Source organism: Heterocephalus glaber, unplaced genomic scaffold (assembly GCF_053883595.1).
Source record: "Heterocephalus glaber isolate CG9 unplaced genomic scaffold, H.glaber_assembly_v1.0 deba00001729, whole genome shotgun sequence".
Classification (NCBI taxonomy): Eukaryota; Metazoa; Chordata; class Mammalia; order Rodentia; family Bathyergidae; genus Heterocephalus; species Heterocephalus glaber.
This window is the reverse complement of record NW_028258440.1, coordinates 15,330,416-15,347,207: the sequence shown is the minus strand read 5'-3', so window position 1 is coordinate 15,347,207 and position 16,792 is coordinate 15,330,416. Positions and strand designations below refer to the sequence as shown.

At 42.2% G+C, this 16,792-nt stretch overlaps 1 protein-coding gene and 1 pseudogene across 11 annotated transcripts in view; both read right to left on the bottom strand.

Moving 5' to 3' along the window:
- Positions 1-16,792, bottom strand: part of Cul4b (cullin 4B) — a 140,467-nt gene that overhangs the window by 41,936 nt on the left and 81,739 nt on the right. For 7 of the 11 annotated variants that reach the window (XM_021252008.2, XM_087199805.1, XM_021252006.2 and 4 more), the window contains one exon: positions 985-1,515. The exons of 1 other annotated variant lie outside the window; for it this stretch is intronic. In XM_021252008.2, coding sequence (XP_021107667.1) covers positions 985-1,515 — 531 coding nt within the window. Of the gene's footprint in view, positions 1-984; positions 1,516-2,137; positions 2,225-2,259; positions 2,339-16,792 lie in introns of those variants that run through there. 3 more of the 11 variants (XM_087199807.1, XM_087199808.1, XM_087199809.1) reach the window with 2 other exon arrangements.
- On the bottom strand, positions 7,315-15,135 carry LOC147821601 (small ribosomal subunit protein uS2 pseudogene; annotated as a pseudogene).

Sequence of the window (16,792 nt, the reverse complement as noted above, 5' to 3'; positions counted from 1 at the left end):
AATACAGTACGATAACTGGTGCTTGAGACAAAACTGAACATATTCCTTATTTCTACACTAAAATTGAAGTATAGAGAATGTAATTTTCTCAAACTAATATTTAGTGACAAGGCACTTACACGGTAAATTACTTTAGTTCATTCATTTACTTCTCCATTTAATGAACATTTTGGCATCTATTATTGGCCAGTTAGGGTGGTAAAGTTAGAAAAATAGAAACACATTCAACAGATAATAGTTTTAAACACTGATTTTTATATTTGCATCCATGAATTCATATTACTGTAAGTCAAGCACATAACTCAAACACAACATAAGCAAATTTTCCTAAGAGCTGTAGATCAATACTCTAAAACCCATTCTGGTGATGAAAAATGTACTAATTGTATCTTTAGTGGTACTTCTGTGTACACAGTATTTTTTCACTTCCAAACTCTACCATTGGAAAGTAATGCAGAGACCCTAAATATTTTTCTCCAAGAGTCTCATGACTATAGTACTCAACATTATAAACCTACTTATAAATTTTATTTGAGCACAGGAAGATCACCAGTGCTACTTGAATTTCTACAGACTGGAGAATGTGGCCTAGAGAAGCAGAAAAATAAAAATCTCAGTAGTGCCAAGGTTCACTATGCACCTGAAATAAATAAAACTCTTTGGAATACAAATTTCCTCACCTGTAAAACCCAGATCAATCATATTGTAGAAGGTCAATGTTATAAGGAATTACAGACGGATAAAACAGGTGGAGAGAGACTTGAAAGTACTGCACAGAAACACCAGGTGTGCGTTTCAGCACAAGTCTACTAATCACCCACGGAAAATGAACCCTCCAGCAAAAAGAGGACCTCTCTCCACCTCACTGATTGTGCATAAAACATCAGGCCACCTCTATACTGTTTAATGCAGTAACATAACCTGCACGTGACTGCTCAAGTGTCAAATCCTTAGTAGGTGATTATGGATAACGGCCTTGGTTACCTTTAAAGTTCTTGATCACTAACTTCTTAGCAGAACCAGGCTTGCTGTTAGCAAAGCTAGAGGCGGTGGTAGAAGATTTGGCTAGGCCGTTTGCATGATGCACCGAAGTCACAGAAGAGATTAATATACTCTTATTTTTAAATTGCTGCTGCTGAGATGTTGCAGCAGTTGGTGATGAGGAGGAGGAGGATGATTCCTCAGCCATCTTCGCATCAAACCCTACAAACTCCAGGGTGTCTTCAAAACGCAGCTTCTTCTGTATTGGTACGTGGCTGGAAGCAGCCACGGAAACCCCCAGGCAGAAGGACGAGGTTGAAGGGGAAGCCGAATCCCTGGGTTGTAAAGGAGTGGAAGAGGTGGGATCAAAGTCTTCTCTCTCGTTACTACTGTTACTGCCGCTACTGCTGCTGCTGTTTAACTTTCTCTTCTTGGCAGAGGTGGGCGGAGTGGTGCTGGTATTAGCATCAGTGGCAGATCTGACCTCTTGAGCAGCAGCAGCAGCAGCAGCTGAGGGATTGGGGGAAGAAAAACCTGTTGGAAACATGAAAATAGCGGGGTCAACAGGCAGAGGAGCATCAAAACCCTACGTTTATATGCCTGCGTGCGTGTAGGAGAGAAAGTGGCAATGCTAGAGGGGGAAGGGAAGAAAGAAGAGAGGAGAAACACAGAGGACGAGCAGGAAAGTGAAGGGGGGAGCACACCGGGGGGAATGGGAAGGTTTGGGAAGGCGGATAGGCTGACACCAAGAGCGAGCAGAACTGGGGGTGGGGGGGGAGCGAATGAGGAGGCAGACAGGTAAACGGCCCTGCCGTCCCCCCTCCCCTGCTGTTCGATCTCTCTTCCCCCTTTCTGCAGGAGCGACTCAGAAGTCTGCGAGGCTGCAGCTCCTCCTCCTTTTCTCCTTCTCTGGGGGGGGGGGGTTTGCTGTGGTTGGGGGAAGGGGGAAGGGGAGGGGGAAAGAACCAGATCTTGTCAATAGCACAAGAGACTAAAGATGGCGCCACTTCCGGTCACGCTGCGCCGAGGGAGGGGCGGTGTCTCTCTCTCCGGGAGTGGGGGGTGAAGGGAAGGACTGCAGTCGCCCGCGGGGCTGAGGAGCCGGCTGACAGTGGGCCGGTGGGAAAGGGACAGCTAAAGCGCCCAGAACGCTCACGTTAGCTCCCAGTCTTGTTTCGTCTTCCCTTCCCTGGCAGCACCCTCGTACCCCGGCCCAGCGGTAGTTCCCACCCCTTCCTTAACGGTCTCGTGGTGAGCTCCGCGCCGCAGCGCCCTTACCGGAAGTGACTGGGCAGACACTTTTCATAGCGCCCAGATCCCGAATCCCCCTGGTCCGCAGGACTTGAGTGGGGGTGGGGGTGGGGGTGGGGGTGGGGGTGGGGGTGGGGGTGGGGGAGGGAATAAAGGGGGGGGTGGAAAGGGGAGGGGGCGGGCCTTGGAGACACCGTCGGAGCGCCTGATTGGAGCTTTCTGGATTTGAGGCGGGCGGGAGGCCTGGGTTGGGGGTGGTGGGAGAAGGAGCTCGAAGGAGCCTGAGGGAGAGGGGAGGAGATGACGGCGAGGGGCGGGGTGAGCTAGCTGGGAAAAAAGAGGAGGAGAGAGGGAAGGAGGGAGTAAAAAGTAAGGGAACAGGAGAATGGAAACTTTGAAAGAGATAAAGGAATAAGGAGGGGTTGCAAGGCGGCGGGAGTAACCCGAAATAGAGGAAAACATAATCCTGCTATTATGCCTGTGCCAGAAGGGAATGTCTCGAAGTTAAAGTAGAAAAGGAGAAGAAAAAGAGCTTAGATAGTAAGAAAAGTTTTTGATTCGGTGGAGCAACAAATTCTCTTTTATGTCAAGGACATTACAGACCTAATACTGAGTAGGGCCTGAATTTTGAGGCCTTTCTCGCTAGTAACAGCTGGAAATCCTTTTACCTTCCTACCAAGAGTATTTTCTAAGATGGCTGGCCAAGAAACAGCCCCCCACCCAGCACCACTCCAAGGATTAGCCTCCCTCAACCCCCACCCATCAGCCATTTACTCAGTAATTTGTAAACCAAACAAAGCTAAGACCCACTTCCTTCTTTTACAAAATCTCCTTTTCTACACTGTCTCAAAGGAGACATTTTAGGAAAATTTGGGAAAGGTCAGTGTTTCCTACCATTGTGTTCCCAGAGCCCAAATTTTGTATTTGATTACTAATTTAAAAAAAAAAAACCTAGAGATTTGGTTGAATTAGCAACAATAAACTTTGTAAATTCCCTGCTGGGAGTTTTTACTGAATCCTAGGGCATTCTCAGAGGGGGAGAATGAAAACTAAATGTTGCCAACCTGTTGATCATTCTAACTATATAAACATTCAACAAACAGGGAAATACATCTTTTGCAAGTAGGAAGGGGCCAAGAGATGAAGGGGGGATGAAAAAAGAATTAAGGTGGGTGAAGTACCTGTACCAACTCCCCAGAGGAATGTGGATCATTAGGTACAACAAACATGTACTAATAAAAATAAAAATTTTTGAAAAACATGTACGCAAACACTTTATATACCAGAAACTATGCCAGGTCCCTGCCTTTGAGAAGCCAGTGAGGGCATATAGTTTAAAAACTAACGTCTGCAATATCTAACAAATGTACAAAGTGCAGTGCAAAGAGGCAAAACAAGACCCCTCCCCCAGGTGGTTCAAGCCCGTAATCCCAGCTAGCACTCAGGAGGCTGAAGAAGGGAGATTGCCTTGAGTTGGAGGCCAACCTGGGCTATATAGTTCAAGGAAGCATGATCTGCATAGTGAGATCCTGCCTCAAAAAATATAAATTTTGCCGCGCCTGCCTGGAAGCGCAAGGTCCTGAGTTCGATCCCTGTTAACAAAAAAATAAAATATTAAAAATAATTTTTAAAAATTCCAAAGACTGGGGTTGGTGGCACACTCCTGTAATCCCAGCACTCCAAGGCTGAGGCAGGAGGATCACAAATTAGAATTCAGTCTGGGTTATTTATCGAGACCTTGTCTCAAAAATGTTTTAGGGCAGGGGATGTAGCTCAGTGGCACCGTGCCTGCCTGGCAAGTGCAAGGTCCTGAGTTCGATTCCCGATACCGAAAAAAAATTTTTTTTTTAATATGAAAAGGGGTGAAGATGAAGCTCAGTAGAAGGCTCTGAGTTCAACTCCCAGTACCTATATATATATATATACATATATATATATATATGTATGTATATATATATATATGTATGTATGTATATATATATATATATATATATATTTGGTACCAGGGATCGAACTCAGGTCCTTGTGTTTGTGCAGCAGGTGGCGAAACCACTGAGCTAAATCCCTGGCCCAAAAGGTCATCTACAGAATTATTATTATTATTATTTTTTTCGTACCGGGGATTGAACTTGGGACCTTCCACTTGTGAGGCAGGAGCCGGAACCACTGAGCTAAATCCCTGGCCCTTAGATTTTTCATAAAAGGCTGAGGAAGCCTAGTATGGTGGCACACATCTGTAATCCTAGCACTCTGGGAGGCTGAGACAGGAGGATTGCAAGTTCCAGCCCAGCTTGCCCAATTTAGCGATTTAGGGAGATCCTGTTTCAAAAAAATAAAAAAAAGGATTAAAAATGTAGCTTAGTGCAAAGGTCCTAGGCTCAATTCCCAGTACTGGAGTAGTACAGAAGAATCAAAAAGATGATTTTTATGCCAGGTCTCAAAGTAGGAGTTGCCAAAAAAAAGGCAAGAGGTTAGGGGAATACATTCTGGGCAGTGGTGACAAGGGCAAAGCAAGATGTTGATAAAGGGCTTGGCCAGTATATGGAAACAGAAAGTGCAGTGAGGCTGGAAAGTAGGATGTCTATTTATGAAGAAGGAAGATGAGGCCCAATAGTGCCTAGCGCACCAAGCCAAGAACTTCAGGACCCATCTTGTAAGCAGTGGTAGATGGCAGTGAGACCAGCAAGCTAGGTTTTCAGAAGGAGGGAAATGACAGACTTGTGACTTGGGTGAAAGCAGCATGCGTGGTATAGCTTCTGGTAGGTAAATAGGTCCTTGCACACCTTTCTAACCTCGTTTAAAAAGGCCCACTTTTATCTTTCTTAAAAAGTCCTTGGAGAGCTGGGCATGGTGGTTCACACCTATAATCCTGGCACTGAGGAGGCAAGAGGATTGCTGCAAACTTTCAAGGCCAGCCTAGGCCATGTAGTGAGTTTAATATTAGCCTGAACTACATAGTGAGACTTTGATTAAAAAATTTTAAAAAGAGTCCTTGATTAAAATGAAAATCTTTCTGGAAAGTTACCACCTTGGGCATTATCAGCCAGTATCTTTGTGCTGTTTAATTACAGCCTGCTGAAAGGAAGGCTTTAATAGAATTTAGGACTCAGAAAAAGAAAAACAGAGGCCTGATAATGGACAGATGAAAGCACTTGTATCTGTTTTGAATATACTATATAATTCTCCCTGCCCAAAATGAGGTAGTAAGCTCAGAAGGCCAAGGAAGATGTTCTAAAACATTAATCCTTTCCTCTTTCTTTTCTTTCTTTCTTTCTTTCTTTCTTTCTTTCTTTCTTTCTTTCTTTTCTTTCTTTCTTGTGTTTCATATTTCACACAATGCTGAACAACTGTGGAAGAATAAAAACTTAATGAATGTTTCATTCAGTGAAAATGAAGAAATGCTGCAGGAGAATTAACTAATTCTCAGGAGGTAATGAACAAGATTGTTTTAGTTCATGTAGTTACATTCCTTTGAATGGTGCATGGAACTGCCACCTAGTTTTCAGTTTACGAATATTAGTGCCACTGAAGGGACTGGACATAAAGACAAGAGAAAACTGCTTTTGCCATACAAAGACAAATTTTTATATGGAACGAAAGGATAACTGATGCCTGTGAGTATTCAACTGCATTCTAGAAATAATAGCTCCCAGGATTACATGGTTATCTAAGCTGTTCATTCATCTGAGTTAACATCTTAGTTCTGTAAGTTCAGACCCTTTGGCTCTTGAGCTCCCTTTGAATGACCCCATAGTGTAATTTACTATTTAAATTCTCCATGAAATATCCTTAAGTGAATTTTGAAGAAAAATAACTTCTTTTTTTCTTAAGTGATTAATAATTATCTTCCTTTTGACATTTTATAGCTTCATTTTATTTTGTGCCAGATTGATCCTCACATATTTAGCAATCTTTTTTTTTTTTTTTTTTTGGTACCAGGGATCGAACTCGGGACCTTGAGCTTGCAAGGCAAGCAGTGGCACCACTGAGCCAAATCCCCAGCCCCATATTTAGCAATCTTAATATAAATAAATAATTTTTATTAGTATATGTTTGTGATACACAATATTTACATTCAGCTTGGAGAATTGGTACATATACATATTGCATCTTGTTCAGTTTTACTCCTTATCCCCCTCCCCTCTCCTCTCCTTCCTTCTCCAGACCCCTTCCAATCTCCAGAGTTTACTTCCCTGTTTCCTACTCTATCTCTGTCTGTCCCTGTCTCTCTCTCTGTCCCTCTCTCTCCTCTCTCCTCTCTCTCTTTCTCATTTTGTTCCTTACATTATTTATATATTGGGTTTCACATATTAGAGAAGCCATACAATATTTAAAATTCTATGTCTGCTGGGTGTGGTACACGCTTGTAATCCCAGCACTCAGGAGGCTGGGGCAGGAGGATTGCTACCAGGTTGAGCCTGGCCTGGGCTACATAGTGAGTTCAAAACCAGCCTAAACTACACAGTGAGACCCTGTCTCAAAAAAAAATTCTATGTCCAATTTACTTCTCTTAGCATTATGGTCTTAAGATCCATCCATAGTGGAGCACAGTGGTACATCCTTGTAATGCCAGGGAGTCTGAGGCAGGAGGATTGTCACAAGTTTGAGGTCTGATTCTCTGGTGGAGTCCAGCTTACTACAATGCTAGTGACAAGTGGGCAAACATGAAGAGAGCTTGGCACCTCAGGAACATGAGTTTCTTTCTTCTTTTTTTTGTCTAAAGTAAAAGCTTTGTTAAAGAACAAAAAAGCACAGAGATTAACTTTTAACAAGAACACTGCCAAATCTGTGTTATCATGTAAAGCATCTTATTCACACTTTTGAGCAACAAATGGAAAAAAAGCATTTCTGAAAGTCTGGTTTTCAGTGCCCCGTGTGTGGCCTGGTAACAGCACACTCATACGGGGGACGGCTTCACCCACATTGTTAAATGCTTTCAGGGTAATCACATAGTGAGAGCTTGGATCCAGATTTTCGATGGTATAATAGTATTGTTTATAGTCCACTTTGATAGTCTGAGCATGAGGACTACCAATGCCATACCAATGGTATAACCTCTCACCACAATGTTCGTACCAAAAAAAAATAATAATAAATTTTTTTTGTGTGTGTATTTTTTTTTTTTGGTACCAGGGATCGAACTCAGGACCTTGTGCTTTTGAGGCAGGCAGCGGAACCACTGAGCTAAATCCCCAGTCCCTTTTTTAATGCTTGTTTCAATGGCAGATCTGTAGCCCTTCAACACAGTAGGCACTCAATAAATGTTTAAGAATGAGTGAATTCAACCCTGGGCTTTGTGACCCCATTTCACGGACCAGGAAGTAGAGGCCTAGGGTCTCACAGTCACACAGTGGGAGGAGGAAGCACCCTGCGAGAGCTGCTTCTCCCACCCCGTCCCAGCCCACAGGTAACTGATCCAGCAGCCTGGTGGTGCGAGGGGCTAGGTAGCCATGGTTATGTGACTTCAGAAGCAGCCTGGACTACATAGCAAGACCCTGTCTCAAAAAAAAATCCATTTTGGGCCAGGGGTTTAGCTCAGTGGTTCTGCCATCTGCTTCAAAAGTGCAAGGTCCCAAGTTTGATCCTTGATCCCCGATACCAAAAAAAATCTATTTTCCTACAAATGAGTCAATTTTATCTTTTTTATGGCTCAATAGTATTCCATTGTGTGTGTGTATATATATATATATCTCATATCCTCTTTATTCATCTGTTGATGGACATTTGGACACTTCCATAATTTAACTATTGTGAAATATGTGGCTACTAACATGAATACGCATATATCACTGTAATATTATGACTTTAATTCTTTTGGGAAGATAGCCAGAAGAGGTATAGCTGGATCAAATAGAATTTCTATTTTTAGTCTTTTGAGGAATCTTCATACTGATTTTCAATAGTGATTGTATTGGTTCGTATTCCCACTGACAATTAGGTTCCTTTTTTCCCATAACACCAGCAGCATTTGTTATTTTTTGAGTCCTTGATAATGGCCGTTTTGCTGGGTGTGGTGATGCATACCTGCAATCCTAGAATTTGGGAGGCTGAGGGAGGAGGATCACTGTGAGTTTAAGGCCAGCCTGGACATAGACCATGTCTCAAAAAAAAAATAACTAAAGAAATAAATAAAATAAAAAGATAATGGCCATTTTTATGGGAGTAAGATAGAATCTCATGTTGTTTTGATATGCATTTCTCTAGTCAAAGATGCTGAACATTTTTTCATGTACATATTGGCCATATGTACTTCTTCTTATGGTAAATGTCTATTCATTTTTTTTTGAAACTTGTGTTTTATTTTCCATCAATCTCATTTCCATTTTGCTTAAGCATCTGCAGAACAAACAGCTCAAGACCACTCAGTGGGGGTTCCTGCCCACTCAGTGGGCTGAGCAGTGCAGGCTGCAGACCAGTCTTCTGTGGCCGGTTGAGTGCTCCAGCCCTCAATAGGGAACTGTGGACTGGGCACAGAGGGCACCTGCACACCCTCCGACCAGTCTGGAACCTCAAGCTGAGTAGCAGTGAACTCTGGAGCTGGTGCAGTCCATTCTCCCTGAAATTCCTCCTTGGTGACACCCTTTTCAGCAGCAGCCTGCTCTTCTTTTTCAATCTCTTCAGGATCCCTGTAGAAGTAGAGATCAGGCATGACCTCCAACGGGTATTCATGGGAGATGGTGCCACTCATGCACAGCTCTTCCCAGGCCAGCATCCATCATATCAGACCCACTGAGTGAGCTCCCTTGTGGTTGCACGGGATGGCAATGTCCACGTACCACAGAGGAGAATCTGTGTTACACAAAGCAATGGTAGGCAGATTGACGTAAGACGCCTCCGTGAGGGGCTGGTGGTCAGCCCTGGGATCCATAACCAACAGAAGATGCAGCTCCCGGAAGCTGCCTGGATCTGGTTAGTGAAGGTCCCAGGAGTGAAGTGGCCAGCGATAGGAGTAGTTCCAGTGGCAGCCGCAAACTTCAGCATAGCTGCTGGCTGATGTTCCTAGAAGATATGATGCTGACATCAGCAGGGTTTTCAGTGGTGACTATGGCTTGTGCTGCCAGCAGAAGCTTTTCCCAGGTCCGCTTCAGATTTATGATGTCGATTTCATCACTTTTCCTTTTGTAGATATACTGTTCCATCTGGAAATCCAGGTTGGTGCCACCTAAGGGGGTTCCTGTGGCAAGGAATTTGTGGACATCCTCCTCCTTCATTTGCAGGACATCAAGGGCTCTGGACATTGTGAAAGTTTCCCTTTAAGTTACGATGGGAATCAAGAACAATGCCGTATGGACCCCTGCCTTGGCAGTGCAGAAAGCAAATGTCTATTCATTTTAATTTCCCATTTTTTATTTGGTCTTTTATTTGTGGAGGTTCTAATTTTTTGTCTTCTTTATATATTCTAGATATTAGTCTTCTCTCTGAGGAGTTCCCATTCTGTAGGTTGTCTCTTCACTCTACTTATTGTTTCCTTTGCTGTGCAGAATCTTTTTAATTTAATTTAATTCTATTTCTTGATTTTTGGTATTGTATCTCATGCAAATGGGATTCTCCTCAGGAAGTCCTTGCCTATGCCTGACTTCAAGAGTTTTACCTATTTTATCTTTCAGAAGATTCAATGTTTCTGCTTTTAGATCTAGATCTTTGCTCCATTTTGATTTTATTTTAGTACTGGGTGAGAGATATGGGTCTAAAGTCATTCTTCTGCATATGGGTAACCAGCTTTCCCTGCATGATGTTTAAAGAGCATATATTACTGTATTGGTCCTTTGTTGAAAATCAGCTGGCTGAAGGTGCTTGGGGTTGTTTCTGCATCTTCTATTCTTTTTTTTTTTTTTGGTACTGGGGTGGGGCTGGCACTCAGGACCTTGCACTTTCGAGGCAGGCACAGTGTCACTGAGCTTAATCCCTGGCCCTGCATCTTCTACTCTATTTCATTGGTTAGTGTGTCTTTTTGTGCCAGCACCATGCTGTATTTATCACTTAGCTTTGTAGTATACTTTGAAATGATAGTGCTTTTTAGTGTATGTGCTGCCGAAGTGAGCACGATAGTGCCTTTTGATTTGCTCTTGTTGCTCAGGATTGCTTTGGTTCTTCTGGATCTTGTCTGGTTTCATATAAAATTTATAATTTTTTATAGTTCTGTGAAAATGCTGCTGGTATTTTGACTGGAATTGCATTAAATCTACATATTTTTTTTTTTGAGACAGGGTCTCACTATGTGGTTCAGGCTGCCCTTGAACTCACGGCAATCTTCTGCCTCAGCTTCCCTGAGTGCTGGTACTACAGGCATGTACCACCATGCCCAGATCATCATTTTTGATAATATGGCCATTTTGACAATATTGGTTCTGCCTATCCAAGAAGAGGGGCTGTCTTTCCATTTTCTTTTTTCTTTTTGAGACAGGGTCTTGCTCTGTAATTCAGGCTAGCCTTGAACTGCCTATGTAGCCCAGGCTGGCCTCAAACTTGTGGTGATCCTCCTGCCTCAGCCTCCTGAGTGCTAGGATTACAGGTGTGTGCCACCACACTTGGCGTCTATTTTCCAATATCCTCTTCAACCTCTTTTTTCAAAACACTCTAATCTTCATTGTAGAGGACTTACTCTCTTGGTTACTTTAATTCCTAAGTATTTAATTTTTTGAGCTACTGTGAATGGAATTGTTTTCCTGATTTCTTTCTTGTTGTGTTCATTGTTGGTACACAGGAACACTTAATTATTGAGTGTTGATTTTGTATTCTATCATTTTGCTGAATTTATTAGCATCCAGATTCTTCTGATAAGTTGTTTGGATCTTCTATGTAAAGGATCATGTCATCTGCAAATAGGAGAGTTTGACTTCTTCCTTTCCTATTTGAATCTCTTTTATTTCTTTCTCTTGCCTGAGTGTTCTGGCTAAAGTTTCAAGTCCTGTATTGAACAGGAGTTGTGAAAGTGGACACACTTGTCTTGTTCCTGATTTTAGAGGAAATGCTTTCAGTTTTTCCCCATTTAATATCATGTTGACAGTGGTTTTGTCATAAATGACTTTCATCAGTTTGAGGTAAGGTCCTTCTATACCTATTTTCTTAACATTTAAAAAAATCATGAATGCATGTTGGATTTTGTTAAAGGCTATTTCTGCATCTATTGAGATGATCATGTGATTTGTATTATTACTTCTGTGTATGTAATGTATTATTACATTTATCAATTTACTTTTGCTTTCTTTTAATTTTTGAGACATGGTCTACTATATAGTTCAGGCTGGCCTCACACTTGCAGCAATTCTCCTGCCTCAGCTTCCTGAGTATTGGGATTGCAGGTATGCACCACCACACGTGGCTGGTTGAGGAATTTTTTGTCTATGTTCATTTTAAAATTTGGCCTGTAGTTTTCTCTTTTTTGTTGAGTCCTTTCTAGTTTTGGTATCAGGATAATGCTAGCTTCAAGGAATGAGTTTGGCAATGCTCCTTTTTCAATTTCATGGAAGAGTTTAGATATGCAATCTTAAAGACTTTTTTGTTTGACATTCACAGTTTGTGGCACAAAACAACTTACATATTAATATATGAGTGAGAATCAGAACTTTGTTTCTTCTTGTGTGTGTTTCTTCTTGAATCCTCACATCAATTTAAAAGAGGCAAAACCTCCCGTACTGTCTTGTGAAATGTCTTTTAAGTCAAGAATCAATTGGGCGGGGGATGTAGCTCAGCAGCACACCACCTGCCTGGCAAGCACAAGGTCCTGAGTATGATCCCCAGTACCAAAAAAAAAAGAATCAACTAATTGCACCAGGCATGGTGGCACACCCTATAATCTCATCACTCTGGAAGACTGAGGCAGGAAGATTAGAATTTTGAGCCCAGTCTGGGCAACTTAGTGAGACTTTGTCTCAAAAAAGGAAGAAGGGGGGGCAGGGGATTTAGCTCACCAGTGCCGCTGCCTGCCTCGAAAGTGAAGGCCCTGAGTTCGATCCCCGGTACCCACCTCCCCCAAAAAGGAAGGAGGGCTAGGGAATGTAAGAATGTCCTACATGTTGGGCTGGGGATGTAGCTCAGCAGCACAGTACCTTCCTGGCAAGCATGAGGTCCTGAGTTTGATTCCCAGTACCAAAAAAAAAAAAGTCTTACATGAGAAGGCCCTGGGTTCAATCCCCAGTGTGTGTGTGTGTGTGTGTGTGTGTGTGTGTGTGTGTGTGTGCGCGCGCGCATGTGCATGCTCATGTGAATATCAACTATTTGGGGATAGCTAAAACGTAAGCATATATTTTATACACCCAAATATTTGCCAACCGAATTAAACACATTCTCAACGTTAAAATATATTTTTCAAGGTTGAACTCACTGAACCCACAATAATCAAGATGTGTAATGCAGAACATCATACAATTATAGCCATCATCAGACTAAACTAGATCAGACACTTAATACATTTTCCATATATAGAATCTTTTATCTTGTGAGTCCAACTCATACCTTAGAAACATTAATTAAACTTTACAGTGTTGTCAGATGAGGTGTAGTTATTATTGGCTTACTTTTAACCAAGCTATTTATAAAGGAAAATATATGCATGAAAGAAGAAATACAAATGAGCACTGTTTTTCCTAATGTCTACTACCCTATTTCTACAGACATTTCCCTAAAAAGGCAGAGTGTACCCTGTTTGCCTTGTTTGATCACTGAGATCCCACAGGGTGCTTGTTTTATGTCCTTTCCAGATATGTCATAGCAGGGCCTTGCCACAGGACAGCCCTCCTGGAAGCCTTGTCCACTGAGTGGAATTTTCCTTAAAAATAGGAGAAAAGCTGGGGATTTAGCTCAGTGGTTTCGCCGCCTGCTGTGCAAGTGCAAGGACCCGAGTTCGATCCCCGGTACCAAAAAAAAAAAAAAGAAGAAGGAGAAAATAGCTTATAATCCTAGCACTCTGTGACGCTGAGACAGGAGGATCATAAGTCTGAACCCAGTCCAGGCAATTTAGCAACTTAGCAAGACCCTGTCTCAAAATGAAGCATAAAATAAAAGGGCTGGAGATGTAGTTCAGTGCAAAGGCCCTGAGTTCAATCCTTAGTACTACCCCCCCACACACACACACAAAGGGAGAGACTACTTGCTCAGGAGACTACCCAATATTGTTTAAGATTATGTCAAGAAAAAATAAGTGGGGTGAGGTGACACACACCTGTAATCCCAGCTACTCTGGAAGCTGAGGCAAGAGGATAACATGTTTGAGGCCAGCCTCAGCAATTTGAGACCCTGCCTCAAAATAAAAATATAAAAAGGCCCAGGGATGTAGCTTACTGGTAGAGTGCTTGCCTAGCACGTGTGAGGGAGGAACAGCTGGGTAAAGTGGTCTATTTTCTGAATCTACTTTTTTATTGGTTATATAGATTAATATGTTTAGTTTTGGCAGATTCATAAATGCACATAACATACTTTGATCATTTTCACCCACCCCCAATAACCCCCTTTGTCAGTATAAAAAAAAGCAAACCATGCCATGCTGAGATTCTATAGATTTATCATAATAAGGGTTTTGTTATGCTATCAACAGCAGTGGACTGCTATGGTATGTCTGAGGAAATGATCCAACAAAAATCAAGCAAAAATGATCAAGCAAAAATAATCCAACCACCAGGCCTGGTGCTGCACACTGTAATCCTAACACTCAGGAGGCTGAAGCAGGAGGATCACCTCAAGTTCAAGGCCAGCCTGGGCTACATAGTGAGATCCTGTCACAAAAAACAAAAACAAAAACAAAAGATAATCCAACTATATGATGTGATTCATCCTTTTCCTATCCTGAGTTTGCTTTATAAGAGCAAGGAACTTAATAACAAATGTTGGGGGCTGGGGATTTAGCACAGTGGTGCTGCTGCCTGCTGCACAAGGTCCCAAGATCCATCCCAGGTACCAAAAAAAAAAAAAGCAGAACAAAACAAATGTTGAACCTATAAGCACTAAGTAAAATGTAAATAGATAACACAAATCTCACACTTAACAAAACCTTTTATCTTCTGTGTAAAATCATCTCATCTACCTAAGACTGACATGGTACATCAGCCATTCGAGCTTGGCCACTTAGCTCAGAGATTTTTATCTGCCTTTCTTGTGCACCATCTGGAAAGCTGACTGAGGGGCTGTTAGGAGCAGGCCATTTCCCCCAGGAGTCTGGGATCGGGGAATCAGACCAGCCACAGATTACTTATCCTTTTGTTACTGCCAAGGACTTGCTTATTATAGAGTCGCTGGGCCTATTTTTAACCTTCTGTTCACTTTATCAGTGGCTCTTATAGGCCCTACATGTCCCCTCCGCAACTCTGCTTTAACCACTTAACAGTTCACCCCGAGCGAGCATCACTTGGGCAGCGCGTTTGTTCATGTACTGACTCCCCAGTGTTGCTCAGGGAGGTGTCATTTCAACCAGTCGATTCTTGTATTGAATACATCGGATAAAATTGTCGTTTTTATATTTCGTGTAATATTATCTTATAAAAATATTTAATTTTTGGCTAACCTGTATTTAAATAATTGGATTGATAAGTAGTTAATGTTTGATCTAATGGCATTTAGTTTTTCACTTTCTCACAAGCAAAAGGCCAATTTAAGTTTACATCTCCTGTTCCAAATCTGACTGCACCATAGAATCACCTGTGGAATTTAAAAAAAATCTTTGCCCGGGGGGTCCAGGGATTTAGCTCAGTGGTGCTGCCGCCAGCCTTGGAAGTCCAAGGTCCGGAGTTTGATCCCTGGTACAAAAAAAAAAAAAATCTTTGCTGGGGCCGGGGATGTAGCTCAGTGGCGCCACGCCTGCCTTACAAGTGCAAGATCCTGAGTTCAATCCCCGGTACCAAGAAAGAAAACTCTTTGCCCAGAACCAAACTTAGCCCCATTCAATCAGAAGCTCTGTGTGTAGGGCTTCAATTATCAGCATCCCCCCCCCCCCCGCCCGGTACCGGGCATCGAACTCCGGACCTTGCACTTGCGAGGCAGACGCAGTGCGGCTGAGTTAAATCCCCGCCCCGAATTATCAGCATTTTAAAAAAATTTGCCCCAGGGCCAAGATTTAGCTCGGCGGCGCCGCACACGCGCGTGCCTCGCAAGCGCAAGGTCCAGAGTTTGATCCTCGGTACTGGAAAAAAAAAAAGTTTGCCGGGTGATTTTACATACTTCCAAGGTTGATAACAAAATTGTAGGTAAAGTAAGTGTGCCTTGTGATTTGAATGGGGCGGACAAGCTCTGGCACTCCCTTTAATGCCTAAAATTTTTTATTCACTCCTTTGGTAAAACATTACCTCCTTTGCATGGAATCCCTTTTTCAAATGTAAGTTAGCCAAGGAGTCCTAGCTCTGCTTAAAGGTTAGTGTTTCTTGGGGGGTGGCTAATACAGAAGTTGTGGAAAGTGTCTGAGGTAAAAAAAACTAGAAGACACTGCAGTGAGGGGTGAGGAAGGTTAAGATCACTAACAGAGAAGGCAAGATTTTTGAGTACATGTTGACCTGACAGTGTTGCCTAGGGTCAATGCTGCTTCTAAGGACTTCATAGTCAGAGTCTAATCAAGACTGACAGTTTATCTCACCTGACAAAAATCACGTGAAAACAAGTTTAACATTTAGAAAAAGAGAGATGTTTAACTTTTCATAATAACCAAAGCAAAAAGCAGACAGTGGTGGTGAACCTATGGCATGTGTGCCACAGCCAGCTATTTGTTATTGAAAGCTCTAAAAGGTTCACCATCACTGGTTTAGAACTATCCATAAATACCCAACTTCTGAATTATCACTTACCACATGGAAATTTTTAATACCAAGTCATCTATTTTTCCTGATTTTATTAAACGTCTTTTATTCCCACCAACAGCATTATTTCTCTTGCCAATTCAATTTAGTCATTCAACAAAAATGTATTGAGGAACTATTCTCAGCAAGGCATGGTTCTGGATGCTGTGAGGGAATACTGAACTGATACAAAATTCCTTTTGATTCCTTTTATTTCAAAGCACGTACACAATCTTAGTTTATCTTCATAATCGCACATGAGATAGGTCAGGTACCATCCCCATTTTGCAGATGAGTAACAGGTTCAGCAAAGGATGTAAACTTTCTTGCCCAAGTCACAAGGCATAGAGACTTTAATCCAGTAATTCACTAATGTCAAATACAGTACCTCTAGGGTCGGGGATTTAGCTCAGTGGTTTCGCCACCTGCTGCGCAAGTGCAAGGACCCGAGTTCGATCCCCGGTACCAAAAAAAAAACCCCCCAAAAACAACAAAAAAACAAATACAGTACCTCTCATATCTTACTGTTTAGTAGATATGTTATAAAATAGTCTCAAAAAATCGACAAGTTTAGAAAAGACTCACCAGAAGAATAAAAAATAAGGATTAAAATAACCCGTTTATTGAGATGAGCCAAATCACAGTGCCCAAAAGGAGACCAAGCTTGCATGCAGTTCAAGCCATCATCCAGAAGGCGTGTCAAAATAGCAGGCAAAACACATTTCAGGTATCAGTTGATTCCTCGACTGGACCCTCAGCCAAGGGCTGATCATCACAGGAGGTAGAAATGAGTTCCTTCTCTC